At 45.6% G+C, this 14,480-nt stretch overlaps 1 protein-coding gene across 1 annotated transcript in view; it reads left to right on the forward strand.

Moving 5' to 3' along the window:
* Window positions 1–13,758, forward strand: part of eci2 (enoyl-CoA delta isomerase 2) — a 68,343-nt gene extending 54,585 nt beyond the window's left edge. The window contains exons 6-10 of the mRNA XM_078413895.1: window positions 1,124–1,226; window positions 3,275–3,395; window positions 6,630–6,719; window positions 10,216–10,359; window positions 12,364–13,758. Coding sequence (XP_078270021.1) covers window positions 1,124–1,226; window positions 3,275–3,395; window positions 6,630–6,719; window positions 10,216–10,359; window positions 12,364–12,519 — 614 coding nt within the window. The 3' untranslated portion in view covers window positions 12,520–13,758. The remainder of the gene's footprint in view (window positions 1–1,123; window positions 1,227–3,274; window positions 3,396–6,629; window positions 6,720–10,215; window positions 10,360–12,363) is intronic.
* Window positions 13,759–14,480: the final 722 nt, after the last annotated feature.

Raw genomic sequence — 14,480 nt, forward strand, 5'->3', positions numbered from 1 at the left:
GTCTAGAATGGCCTGTTCTCTCGTTGGTTCCTCGACATGTTGGTTTAAAAAACCATCTCTCAAACATTCCAAGAAATCCTCTTCCTCAGCACCCCTGCCAGTTTGGTTCACCCAATCTATATGTAGATTGAAGTCACCCATTATAACTGCTGCACCTTTAGTGCATGCATTTCTAATTTCCTGTTTGATGCCATCCCCAACCTCACTACTGCTGGTAGGTGGCCTGTACACAACTCCCACTAGCGTTTTCTGCCCCTTATTGTTTCGTAGCTCTACCCATATCGATTCCACTTCCTCCAAGCTAATGTCCTTCCTTTCCACTGCTTTAATCTCCTCTCTAACCAGTAACGCTACCCCACCTCCTTTTCCTTTCTGTCTATCCCGCCTGAATATAGAATATCCCTGGATGTTGAGCTCCCAGCCTTGGTCACCCTGGAGCCATGTCTCCGTAATCCCAACTATATCATAATCATTAATAACTATCTCCACATTTAATTCATCCACCTTATTACGTATACTCCTTGCATTGAGACACAAAGCCTTCAGGCTTGTTTTTACAACTCTCTTACCCCTTATACAATTATGTTGAAAAGTGGCCCTTTTTGATTTTTGCCCTGGATTTGTCTGCCTACCACTTTTACTTTTCACCTTGCTACCTGTTGCTTCTACCCTCATTTTACACCCCTCTGTCTCTCTGCTCCTGCTCCCATCCCCCTGCCACATTAGTTTAAATCCTCCCCGACAGCACTAGCAAACACTCCCCCTAGGACATTGGTTCCATTCCAGCCCAGGTGCAGACCGTCCTGTTTGTACTGGTCCCACCTCTCCCAGAAAGGAGAGATAGATCCATCATGATTGAATGGCAGAGTAGACTTGATGGCCTAATGGCTTAATTCTACTCCTATCACTTCTCTGACCTTATCTTGGTTGGCATGGGCAAGTTGGGCCAAAGGGCCTGTTTCCAGAGATGCTGCCTGTCCCGCTGAGTTACTCCAGCATTTTGCGTCTATCTGCAGTTCCTTCTTACACAAGATCACGTCTTAGCTTTGAGCATTTATTTTTTTAAGCTGGTAAATACTGAAAATCATTCCAAATAACTTCAACACTCTTTCTTTATTTGCAGGCAGCGGAGATTACTACTGCAGTGGGAATGATTTGTCCAACTTCACTAATATTGCAACAGAAAATATGGAACAGTTGGCCAAGGATTCAGCTGAGCGACTGAAGTGAGCATAAAAACATAGAAACAGAGAATATAGGTGCAAGAAGAGGCAATTCGGCCCTTCGAGCCAGCACCGTCATTCATGTTGGTCATGGCTGATCATCCACAATCAGTAACCCGTGCCTGCCTTCTCCCCATATCCCTTGATTCCACTAGCCCCTAGAGTTCTATCTAACTCTCATCCATCCAGTGATTTGGCCTCCACTGCCCTCTGTGGCAGAGAACTCCACAAATTCACAACTCTCTGGGTGGAAAAGTTCCTTCTCACCTCAGTTTTAAATGGCCTCCCCTTTATTCTTAGACTGTGTGGCCCTGGTTCTGGACTCGCCCAACATTGGGAACATTTTTCCTGCATCTAGCTTGTCCAGTCCTTTTATAATTTTATACGTCTCTATAAGATCCCCTCGCATCCTTCTAAACTTGAGTGAATACAAGCCTCGTCTTTTCAATCTTTCCTCATACGACAGTCCCGCCATCCCAGGGATTACTACATGGATGGATGTGAAAATATGTGGAGGCATAGGCGGTTACATCTTTGAGTTTGCTGCAGATCACTAAATGATATAAGAATATATTCTTGTAAAATAAAAAAAGTAGCCATACAGTGTGGAAACAGGCCCTTTGGCCCAACTTGCCCATGCCAACCAAGATAAGGTCAGAGAAGTGATAGGAGTAGAATTAGGCCATTAGGCCATCAAGTCTACTCTGCCATTCAATCATGATGGATCTATCTCTCCTTCCTAACCCCATTCTCCGGCCATCGCCCCATAACCTCTGATGCCCCAGCTACACTAGTACTACCTGCCGACGGTTGGCCAATATATACCTCTAAACCTTTCCCATCATGTAGTGCCTTTTCACTGACTGGTTAGCACACAACAAAGGCTTTTCACTGTACCTCGGTACACATGACAATAAACTAAACTAAACTATTCATATAAAATAATGTTGCATTCAATATTTTAAATTTTATTATTTGAGGTATGCATTGGAAAGTCAGACACTCTTGAGTATAAATTTCATTCAAAACTGTTAGGAATTCTATAATATTTGCACATTAATCGTTTGAATTAGATATTTTAATTACTCATTGGAGTTCTACAGCGTGGAAACAGGCCCTTTTATCCCAACTCGCCGTTATGACCCAGTTGCCCCATCTATGCTAGTCCTTTCTGCCCTTGTTTGGCCCAAATCCTAAACCTTTCCTATCCATGTACCTGTCCAACCACTCTGTGTGGAAAACGTTCACGACATAGGAGCAGAGTTATGCCATTTGGCCCATTGAGTCTACTCCGCCATTCAAACATGGCCGATCTATCTTTCCCTTTCAAAGCCACTCTCCTGCCTTCTCCCCATAACCCCTCACACACCTTACTAATCAACAACCTGTCAATCTCTACCATAAAATTATCCATTGACTTGGCGTTCACAGCCGTCTGTGGCAATAAATTTCACCCGTTGGCTAAATCTTGCCTCTCTCGCCTCAAACCTAAGTCCTTTTGTTTTTGATTTCCCTACTCTGGGTAAAAAACTCATTAAGTCATGGCGGCACGGTGGCGCAGCGGTAGAGTTGCTGCCTTACAGTGAATGCAGCGCCGGAGACCCGGGTTCCATCCCGACTACGGGTGCTGTCTGTACGGAGTTTGTACGTTCTCCCCGTGACCTGCGTGGGTTTGCTCTGTGATCTTCAGTTTCCTTCCACACTCCAAAGACGTACAGGTTTGTAGGTTAATTGGCTTGGTAAATGTAAAAATTATCCCTAGTGTGTGTAGGATAGTGTTAATGTGTGGGGATCGCTGGTCGGCGCGGACCCGGTGGGCCGAAGGGCCTGTTTCCGTGCTGTATCTCTAAACTCTAAACTAAATCTTGCCCCTCTCGCCTCAACCCTATGTCCTTTTGTTTTTGATTTCCCTACTCTGGGTAAAAGACTCATTAACTTATCTATTCCCCACATTATTTTATACACGCACTACAGCATTTATTCACCTTTGTTAAAATGTAAGCACCTTATTTATGTAATTGCCCGATTGCCGTTTAATTGCCTTTCAACAGGAGGTATGTCAGCTGCTACATAGACTTTCCCAAGCCACTCATTGGAGTAATTAATGGTCCCGCTATTGGAGTTGCTGTGACGGTGTTGGGATTATTTGATGTCGTCTACGCCACTGACAAAGTGAGTCTCTTATGTCTTCCCGTCCATTTGATCATTTCTATTTAATAATAATAATAATAATGCATTACATTTATATAGCGCTTTTTCAAACACTCAAAGACGCTTTACAGGGATTTCTAGAACATAGAGAAGTGAATAAATAGATAAATAAGTAAACGAACAGAGAAAGGAGACAGAAGGTGAGGTGACCTTCAGTGGTTGAAGGCAGTGCTGAAGAGGTGAGACTTCAGTGATGTTTTGAATGTGGTGAGTGAGGAGGAGTCTCTGACGGTTTGGGGTAGTGAGTTCCATAGGGTGGGAGCAGCGATGGAGAAAGCCCTGTCCCCCCAGGATCTGAGTTTGGTCCGGATGGGGGGGGACAGGAGATTGGCAGCAGCAGAGCGGAGGGTGCAGGTGGGAGTGTGCCTGTGGAGGAGGTCAGTCAGGTAGGATGGGGCCAGGTTATGGAGGGCTTTGTAGGTCATGAGGAGGATTTTGTATTGGATTCTCTGGGGGATGGGGAGCCAGTGGAGTTTGTAAAGGACGGGGGTGATATGGTCACGGATCGGGGAGTGGGTGAGTAGACGGGCAGCGGAGTTTTGAATGTATTGAAGTTTACTGATGATTTTTGAGGGTGAGCCATAGAGGAGGCTGTTGCAGTAGTCCAGACGGGAGGTGATGAAGGCGAGGATGAGGGTTTCTGCAGCTGTGAAGGAGAGGGATGGACGGAGACGGGCAATGTTTTTGAGGTGGAAGAAGGCTGTCTTTGTGATGTGTTTGATGTGTTTGTCGAAGGAGAGGGTTTGATCAAAGATGATTCCAAGATTCCGGATGTGAGGGGAGGTGGATACTGGGAGACCATCAATATTGAGGATGAAGTTTTGGGTGGATTTGGTGAGCGTTTTTGGACCAATGATGATGATTTCAGATTTGTTGCAGTTGAGTTTGAGGAAATTTGATTGAAGCCAAGATTTTATTTCAGAGATGCAGTTTGTCAGTGTAGAGTGTGTGGTGGTGGAGATTGACTTGGTGGAGATGAGGAGCTGGATATCATCGGCGAAGCAGTGGAAGTTGAGACCATGACGGCGGATTAATTGAGAGTCTGTAGTTTTGCTGTGGGAATGCTGCTTTAGATAAGAAGTAGAGTCATAGAGTGATACACTGTGGAAACAAACCCTTCTGCCCAACTCGCCCACACTCGACAACATGTCCCAGCTACACTAGTCCCATCTGCCCACGTTTGGTCCATAATCCCTCCAAACCTGTCCGATCCATGTACCTGTCTAACTGCTTCTTAAACGTTGGGATAGTCCCAGCCTCAACTACCTCCTCTGGCAGCTTGTTCCACACACCCATCACCTTTTGTGTGAAAAAGTTAACCCTCAGATTCCTTTTAAATTTTTTCCCCTTCACTTTAAACCCATGTCCACTGTTCCTCGATTCACCTACTCTGGTCAAGAGACTCCGTGCATCTACCCGATGTATTCCTGTCATGATTTTATACTCCTCCAGAAGATCACCCTTCATCTTCCTGCGCTCCAAGGAATAGAGTCCCTGTCAAAACAACCTCTCCCTCTATAGCTCAGGCCCTCTAGTCCTGGCAATATCCTCGTAAATCCTCTCTGTATCCTCTCCAGCTTGACAATATCTTTCCTATAACATAGTGCCAGAACCAAAGATACTAGAGGAGCAAGATAGACCACTTGACTTTGAAAACCGTAATATGTCACGGCGCTATTTTAGTCGGCAGAAACTTGCAGAAACATTTTAAAAGAAAAATAACAAAAATCTGTGAATTGATAGATGAGATATATTCTGCATTTTAATGGTATCATCACACACACACTGTTCCCCCAAAGCACTGATTACACTGCGAGAGGCAGAGCGAACGGCGGGTTTTGCCTACTAAAATGGCTCCTTTGCGTACTACACTTCAGTATAGGTGATTTCAACGGAGTGGTCCACCTTATTCCTCTACTATCTTTGGCCAGAACTGAACACAATACTCTAAATGCAACCTCAACCACGCATTATACAACTGCAACATAACCTCCCAACTTCTATACTCAATACTCTGACTGATGAAGGCCAATGTGTCAAAAGTCTTTTTGACCACCCGATCTACCTGCGACTCCACCTTCAAGGAACCATGCACCTGCACTCCTAGATCCCTCTGCTCTACAACGCTACCCAGAGGCCTACCATTCACTGTGTAGGTCCTGCCCATGTTAGACGTCCCAAAAGGCAACACCTCACGCTTCTCTGTATTAAATTCCATCAACCATTCCTCTGCCCATCTGGCCAATCGATCCAGATCCTGCTGCAATCTTTCACAACCATCTTCACTATCTGCAAAACCACTCACTTTTGTATCATCAGCAAACTTGCTAATCTTGCCCTGTATGTTCTCATCCATAAAGTCGGCTTTACACTGTGGATGGAAGATGGCGCCCAACGCAGGCGTTGTGCTAGTCTAAGAAGTGGATCTGCGATCACGCATTACAATCGTTCCATTCTTTTAAATCTCTACTCCTTTAGCAACATTTCTTACTTTAACTATGATTTTCTTAATCTCCTCTCACGTTATTCCCTTTATCCTACATCTGTATCAGTCTGAAGAAGTGTCACCCATTCCTTCTCTCCAGAGATGCTGCCTGTCCCGCTGAGTTACTCCAGCATTTTCTGTCTTTCTACTGCTATCAGGCAACTGAATCATCCTACTGCAACTAGAGAGCAGTCCTGAACTACCATCTATCTCATTGGATTATCTTTGAACGGACTTACTGGCTTTACCTTGCACTAAACGTTATTCCCTTATTATGTATCTGTACACTGTGGATGGCTTGATTGTGATCATGTACCGGCAGAGGAGATTAGCTTAGCCTGGCACCATGTTCGGTACGGACACTGAAGGGTCTGTGCTGGTTTGGGAAGGCTATCCATATTGCACTCATCTTTCCAAGCTCCAAGGCATTGGTAGAGACGTTTTAAAAGCCTTTCACAGCACCAAGCAGTCCTGAACTACTATCTACCTGATTGGTGACCCTTAGACTATCTTTGATCAGACTTTACTGGCTTTATCTTGCATTAACCGTTATTCTCTTATCCTGTATCCATACACTGTAAATGGCTCGATTGTAATCATGTATTGTCTTTCCGCCGACTGGTTCGCACGCAACAAAAAGCTTTTCACTGTACCTCGGCACACGTGACAATAAACTCAACTCAAACTCAGATTTGTCCATGTTTTTGCAGGCCACATTCCAGACGCCTTTCAGTCAACTTGGCCAAAGCCCAGAAGGCTGCTCATCGTACACCTTCCCTAAAATGATGGGCACCGCCAAGGTAAGAAGCTCTCGACCCGCAACGTCACCCATTCCTTCTCTCCAGAGATGATTCCTGTCCCGTCTGAGGAAGGGTCTCGACCCGTAACGTCGCCCATTCCTTCTCTCCAGAGATGATGCCTGTCCCATCTGACGAAGGGTCTCGACCCGAAACGAGACTCATTCCTTCTCTCCAGAGATGCTACCTGTCCCGTCTGAGGAAGGGTCTCGACCCGAAACGTCACACATTCCTTCTCTCCTGAGATGCTGCCTGACCCGCTGAGTTAGAATACAATACAATACAATATCATAATGTTGTATTACTCTCGTTGTAATTAATTAATCTCGTTGTACTTGTACAATGACAATAAAGATATTGTACTGTATTTATCGAGTCATAGAATGTTACAGTGTGGAAACAGGCCCAACTTGCCCACACCGGCCAACATTTCCCAGCTACACTAGTCCCACCTGCCTGCGCTTGGTCCATATCCCTCCAAACCTGTCCTATCCATGCACCTGTCCAACTGTTTCTTAAACGGTGGGATAGTCCCAGCCTCAACTACCTCCTCCGGCAGCTCGTTCCATACAACCACCACCCTTTGTGTGGAAAAGTTACCCCTCGGATTCCTATTAAATCTTTTCCCCTTCACCTTGAACCTATGCCCTCTGGTCCTCGATTCACCTTCTCTGGGCAAGAGACTCTGTGCATCTACCCGATCTATTCCTCTCGTGATTTTGTGCACCTCTATAAGATCACCCCTCATCCTCCTGCGCTCCATGGAATAGAGATCCAGCCGACTCAACCTCTCCCTGGAGCTCAGACCATCGAGTCCTGGCAAATTCCTCGTAAATCGTCTCTGTACCCTTTCCAGCTGCTAATATAATGGGAGTTTGTTCGTATGTAGGGGTGATCACAAGTCGGGTGAGTGTAACCCTTGTGACTGATTGTGCTATTTTCCGTAATTATGATAATATAAAGGATAAATGTGAAGGAGTCAAGTTAATCCAGGTGCTTCATTACAGAAACAGAGAGATAAAGGGTATGAATATATGGCTGAGCGGCTGGTGCAGAGAGCAGGGATTTAGATTTCTGGATAAGTTTTACTCTGCAAATGGAAAGGCAGAAGGGAAAATCGGAAGTGTCGGTATTACAGTATAGCAAAGGGGATTACAGAGGCATGAGGCGGGAGCTGGCCAAAATTGACTGGAAGGAGACCCTAGCAGGGAAGACGGTAGAACAGCAATGGCAGGTATTCCTGGGAATAATGCAGAGGTTGCAGGATCAATTTATTCCAAAGAGGCGGAAAGACTCTAAGGGGAGTAAGAGACACCTGTGGCTGACGAGGGAAGTCAGGGACAGCATAAAAATTAAGGAGAGGAAGTATAACATAGCAAAGAAGAGTGGGAAGACAGAGGATTGGGACTCTTTTAAAGAGCAACAAAAGTTAACTAAAAAGGCAATACGGGGAGAAAAGATGAGGTACGAGGATAAACTAGCCAATAATATAAAGGAGGATAGCAAAAGTTTTTTTAGGTACGTGAAGAGAAAAAAAATAGTCAAGGCAAATGTGGGTCCCTTGAAGACAGAAACAGGGGAATTTATTATGGGGAACAAAGAAATGGCAGACGAGTTAAACCGTTACTTTGGATCTGTCTTCACTGAGGAAGATACACACAATCTCCCAAATGTTCTAGGGGCCGGATAACCTAGGGTGATGGAGGAACTGAAGGAAATCCACATTAGGCAGGAAATGGTTTTGGGTAGACTGATGGGACTGAAGGCTGATAAATCCCCAGGGCCTGATGGTCTGCATCCCAGGGTACTTAAGGAGGTGGCTCTAGAAATAGTGGAAGCATTGGAGATCATTTTTCAATGTTCTATAGATTCAGGATCAGTTCCTGTGGATTGGAGGATAGCAAATGTTATCCCACTTTTTAAGAAAGGAGGGAGAGAGAAAACGGGTAATTATAGACCAGTTAGTCTGACATCAGTGGTGGGGAAGATGCTGGAGTCAATTATAAAAGACGAAATTGCTGAGCATTTGGATAGCAGTAATGGGATCATTCCGAGTCAGCATGGATTTACGAAGGGGAAATCATGCTTGACAAATCTACTGGAATTTTTTGAGGATGTAACTAGGAAAATTGACAGGGGAGAGTCAGTGGATGTGGTGTACCTCGACTTTCAGAAAGCCTTCGACAAGGTCCCACATAGGAGATTAGTGGGCAAAATTAGGGCACATGGTATTGGGGGTAGGGTACTGACATGGATAGAAAATTGGTTGACAGACAGAAAGCAAAGAGTGGGGATAAGTGGGTCCCTTTCGGAATGGGAGGCAGTGACCAGTGGGGTACCGCAAGGTTCGGTGCTGGGACCCCAGCTATTTACGATATACATTAATGACTTAGACGAAGGGATTAAAAGTACCATTAGCAAATTTGCAGATGATACTAAGCTGGGGGGTAGTGTGAATTGTGAGGAAGATGCAATAAGGCTGCAGGGTGACTTGGACAGGTTGTGTGAGTGGGCGGATACATGGCAGATGCAGTTTAATGTAGATAAGTGTGAGGTTATTCACTTTGGAAGTAAGAATAGAAAGGCAGATTATTATCTGAATGGTGTCAAGTTAGGAGGAGGGGGAGTTCAACGAGATCTGGGTGTCCTAGTGCATCAGTCAATGAAAGGAAGCATGCAGGTACAGCAGGCAGTGAAGAAAGCCAATGGAATGTTGGCCTTCGTAACAAGAGGAGTTGAGTATAGGAGCAAAGAGGTCCTTCTACAGTTGTACCGGGCCCTGGTGAGACCGCACCTGGAGTACTGTGTGCAGTTTTGGTCTCCAAATTTGATGAAGGATATTCTTGCTATGGAGGGCGTGCAGCGTAGGTTCACTAGGTTAATTCCCGGAATGGCGGGACTGTCGTATGTTGAAAGGCTGGAGCGATTGGGCTTGTATACACTGGAATTTAGAAGGATGAGGGGGGATCTTATTGAAACATATAAGATAATTAGGGGATTGGACACATTAGAGGCAGGAAACATGTTCCCAATGTTGGGGGAGTCCAGAACAAGGGGCCACAGTTTAAGAATAAGGGGTAGGCCATTTAGAACGGAGATGAGGAAGAACTTTTTCAGTCAGAGAGTGGTGAAGGTGTGGAATTCTCTGCCTCAGAAGGCAGTGGAGGCCAGTTCGTTGGATGCTTTCAAGAGAGAGCTGGATAGAGCTCTTAAGGATAGCGGAGTGAGGGGGTATGGGGAGAAGGCAGGAACGGGGTACTAATTGAGAGTGATCAGCCATGATCGCATTGAATGGTGGTGCTGGCTCGAAGGGCCGAATGGCCTACTCCTGCACCTATTGTCTATTGTCTATTGAAACGCTGATATTTTGAACTCGGTGATTAGATTAAAATACCATTGCTCATTTGCATTCTCTGCTTCCCTGTTAATTAGTTCTAAGCCGTTTATTACAGCAGGGACAATTGTTTTTTAAGTTGTATTATTTCTGTTGCCCACTCAGGCTAATGAATTCCTCCTGTTCAACAAGACAATTACAGCAGCTCAGGCTTGTGAGCTGAGTCTGGTCACGGAGGTATTCCCTGACGCTACCTTCCAGAAAGACGTTTGGAACAAGCTCCACGCCTATGCAAAACTGCCCAAGAACGTATGTTAACATTTCAACTGCAACACCTTCGATAAATTACCTCAACTTGGTTTGGTGTTTAGTTTAGTTTAGAGATACAGCACGGAAACAGGCCCTTCGGCCCACCGGGTTCGCACTGACCAGCGATCCCCGCACATTAACACTATCCAACACACACACACTAGTGACAATTTACATTTATACCAAGCCAATTAACTTACAAATCTGTACGTCTTTGGAGAGTGGGAGGGAACCGAAGAACTCGGAGAAAACCCACGCAGGTCAAGGGGAGAACGTACAAACTCCGTAAAGACAGCACCCGTAGTTGGTCGAACCCGGGTCTCTGGCGCTGTGAGGCAGCAACTCTACCGCTGCGCCACCGTGCCGCCCTCAACTACTGTATCCGGTGTTCCCAATGTGGGCTCCTGTACATCGGCGAGACCGAGCATAGACTCGGCGAACGTTTCGCTGAACACTTGCGAAAGTTGAATTTGCTAACTTTAGGTAACTTCTACAAACTCTCCCCTCCCTCTTTACCCCCAGCCCCTTGCCCCCGCTTCCTCCACTAGAAGTCAATTAGCCGGTTTCATAGTTTGCAACCATGTACCCCTCTTGGGATCACACCATCCATAGCCAGCAATCAGTCCCTTTACCTCCCCCCTCGACTCCATCCAAGGACCCAAAAACTCTTTCCAGGTGAGGCAGAGGTTCACCTGCACATCCTCCAACCTCATCTATTGTATCCGCTGTTCCAGGTGTCAACTCCTCTACATCGGCGAGACCAAGCGCAGGCTCGGCGATCGTTGAATACCTCGCTCAGTCCGCCTTAACCTACCTAATTTTCCGGTGGCTCAGCACTTCAACTCCCCCTCCCATTCCCAATCTGACCTTTCTGTCCTGGGCCTCCTCCATTGTCAAAGTGAGGCCCAGCGCAAATTGGAGGAACAGCACCTCATATTTCACTTGGGTAGTTTACACCCCAGCAATATGAACATTGATTTCTCTAACTTCAAATAGCCCTTGCTTTCCCTCTCTATCTCTATGTTTCTATCCCCTCCCCCTTCCCAGTTCTCCCACTAGTCTTCCTGTCTCCTACTACATCCTATCTTTGTCCGGCACCCTCCCCTTACATCAGTCTGAAGAAGGGTCTCGACCCGAAACTTCACCCATTCCTTCTCACCAGAGATGCTGCCTGACCCACTGAGTTACTCCAGCATTTTGTGTGTATCAGGGAACCTCCTTGCTTGACGGCACCTGTTGCCAGTGCAGATTTGTCCTAGTCTTCCCCCCTCACTCCCCCCGACAATCAGGCTAAAGAAGGGTCCTGACCCAAAACATCACCTATACATGTTCTCCAGAGATGCTGCCTGACCCGCTGAGTTACTCCAGCACTCTGTGTCTCGCTGTAAAGATTATCTTTGGTTGAGAGTATATCTCATGTCTGAGGTGTGTAGAACATAGAACAGTAAAGCATGGGAATCGCCCACTACGCTACATCTTTTTAAATAATCTTACATTTATTAGACATTTAGAATGTTTTGTTTTCATCACAAAATAATTTAATAATTTTAAATTGATATAAATGGCGGCGACTTGGTGAATCCAATGATTTTATTTGAACAAATTCATGTTAATAAGTTTGATAACTGTTAGGAGCAGAATTAGGCCATTCGGCCCATCAAATCTACTCCGGCATTCAATCATGGCTGATCTATCTCTCCCTCCTAACCCCATTCTCCTGCCTTCTCCCCATAACCTCTGACACCCGCACTAATCAAGAATCTATCTCTCTCTGCCTTAAATATATCCACTGACTTGGCCTCCACAGCCGTCTGTGGCAAAGAATCCCACAGATTCACCACCCTCTGACTAAAGAAATTCCTCCTCATCTCCTTTCTAAAGGAACGTCCTTTTATTCTGAGGCTGTGCCCTCTGGTCCTAGACTCTCCCACCAGTGGAAACGTGTTTTAGAGTATATTTCCTTTCAGTGATTTAATGCTGTTATCTGTCTGAATTTCATTTCAGTCTCTGATCTATTCGAAGCAGCTGATAAGAGGTGTTGACAAGGAGATGCTGCACACGGTCAATGCCCAGGAGTGTGACCGGCTGATGGAGCGATGGCTATCTGCAGACTGCCTCAACGCCATCATGAGCTTCTTTCAGAGGAAGTCCAATTTATGATTCAGTTTCATCAGCGGTCAGTAGTTGACACCGACCGGGGAAACCTCCGACGGCACCACTGTACCCCTCTCCCCTCGTCTGATCACCCCTCTCCTTATCTGTCATCCTTTTGTCTTCTTGACATTTCTGGCCTTTGTCTACCCATCTGCAAATCACCTCCCCCGTTACCTGTATCCACCAATCACTTGCTCGGGGATATAAGACACAAAGTGCTGGAGTAACTCAGCGGATGAGGCAGCGTCTCTGGAGAAGAAGGATGGGTGACGTTTTGGCTCGAGACTTTTCTTCAGACTTCAGAACTGAAATGTCACCTATCCATGTTCTCCACAGATGCTGCCTGACCCGCTGAGTTACTCCAGCACTCTGTGAAACGTCACCTATCCATGTTCTCCAGAGATGCTGCCTGACCCGCTGAGTTACTCCAGCACTGTGTATTTTAATCATTAAGCTCTTAATGTTTTGGATTATGAAAGTTTAATTATTTTATAATTACATTATTGAAATACTGAGGAAATCAAACCTGTGTGTGGTTTTGCTCTGATAATTATCCCACACATGCAGAGCTTAAAATATTAGCTTAACATGATTGTATAAGAAAATAACTGCAGATGCTGGTACAAATCAAAGGTATTTATTCACAAAATGCTGGAGTAACTCAGCAGGTCAGGCAGCATCTCAGGAGAGAAGGAATGGGTGACGTTTTGCCCCCCTGACATCAGTCTGAAGAAGGGTCTCGACCCGAAACGTCACCCATTCCTTCTCTCCTGAGATGCTGCCTGACCTGCTGAGTTACTCCAGCATTTTGTGAATAAATAGCTTAACATGATTGGTAACTTGACAAATGATTAATATTGTTGTGGTGGGAATGAACTGAAAGCAAAACGGTAAATGCCGAGTTCTTTTTATGTTTAAAATCTGTAATTTTGCATCATAAAAGGATAGTACCAAAAACAATAAAAAGGGTATTTTGGATGTCTAACTGAGTGGGAGCTAATGGCCTTGCACGCTGATAGGATGCTGCTGAACACAACCTGGCTGCATTTCTCTCCGGTGAAGATGACTGAGTCGATGGGCCCGTACTTGCACAGATCCTGCAGGATGACCCATCTGTGTAAAATTTCAGGCATTTCCTTACTGGGCAACCACCTCCAAAGAGAAAGGAAAGGAAAATGTTAAAGTAATAACAGAGAGAATTGTGTATAGAATCATGGCATCATAGAAAATAGGTGCAGGAGGAGGCCATTCGGCCCTTCCAGCCAGCGTCGCCATTCATTGCATTCATGGCTGATCATCCACAATCAGTAACCCGTGTCTGCCTTCTCCCCATATCCCTTGATTCCACTAGCCCCTAGAGCTCTATCTAACTCTCTTTTAAATCCATCCAGTGAATTGGCCTCCACTGCCTTCTGTGGCAGAGAATTCCACAAATTCACAACTCTCTGGGTGAAAACGTTTTTTCTCACCTCACTTTTGAATGACCTCCCCTTTATTCTTAGACTGTGGTCCCTGGTTCTGGACTCCCCCAACATTGGGAACATTCGGAATTTAAAAGAGAGTTAGATAGAGCTCTAGGGGCTAGCGGAATCAAGGGATATGGGGAGAAGGCAGGCACGTGTTACTGATTGTGGATGATCAGCCACGATCACAGTGAATGGCGGAGCTGGCTCGAAGGGCCGAATGGCCTCCTCCTGCACCTATTTCTATGTTTTCTCTGTTAAAATCCAACAACTTTGAGCAACGTCTCAGTGAAGTGCCCGGTGGTTTACCTTACGGTGATGGTTGAGAGGGGCGTACATTCCTGGTTCCGTTTCAGTTCTTTCCGGAATATGTTGCTGCAGTCAGGCACCGAAGCCTTCCTCCCTAAAATTGGCAATTGTGTTCCCTGAAGGGTTGCACCTAGAGTCTGATCAAAGCACGGAGCCTTCGCCTTTGGACCTGGTGATGAACAGGAACCGTTTATT

This window comes from Rhinoraja longicauda, chromosome 2 (assembly GCF_053455715.1).
Source record: "Rhinoraja longicauda isolate Sanriku21f chromosome 2, sRhiLon1.1, whole genome shotgun sequence".
In the NCBI taxonomy this organism is placed as follows: domain Eukaryota; kingdom Metazoa; phylum Chordata; class Chondrichthyes; order Rajiformes; family Arhynchobatidae; genus Rhinoraja; species Rhinoraja longicauda.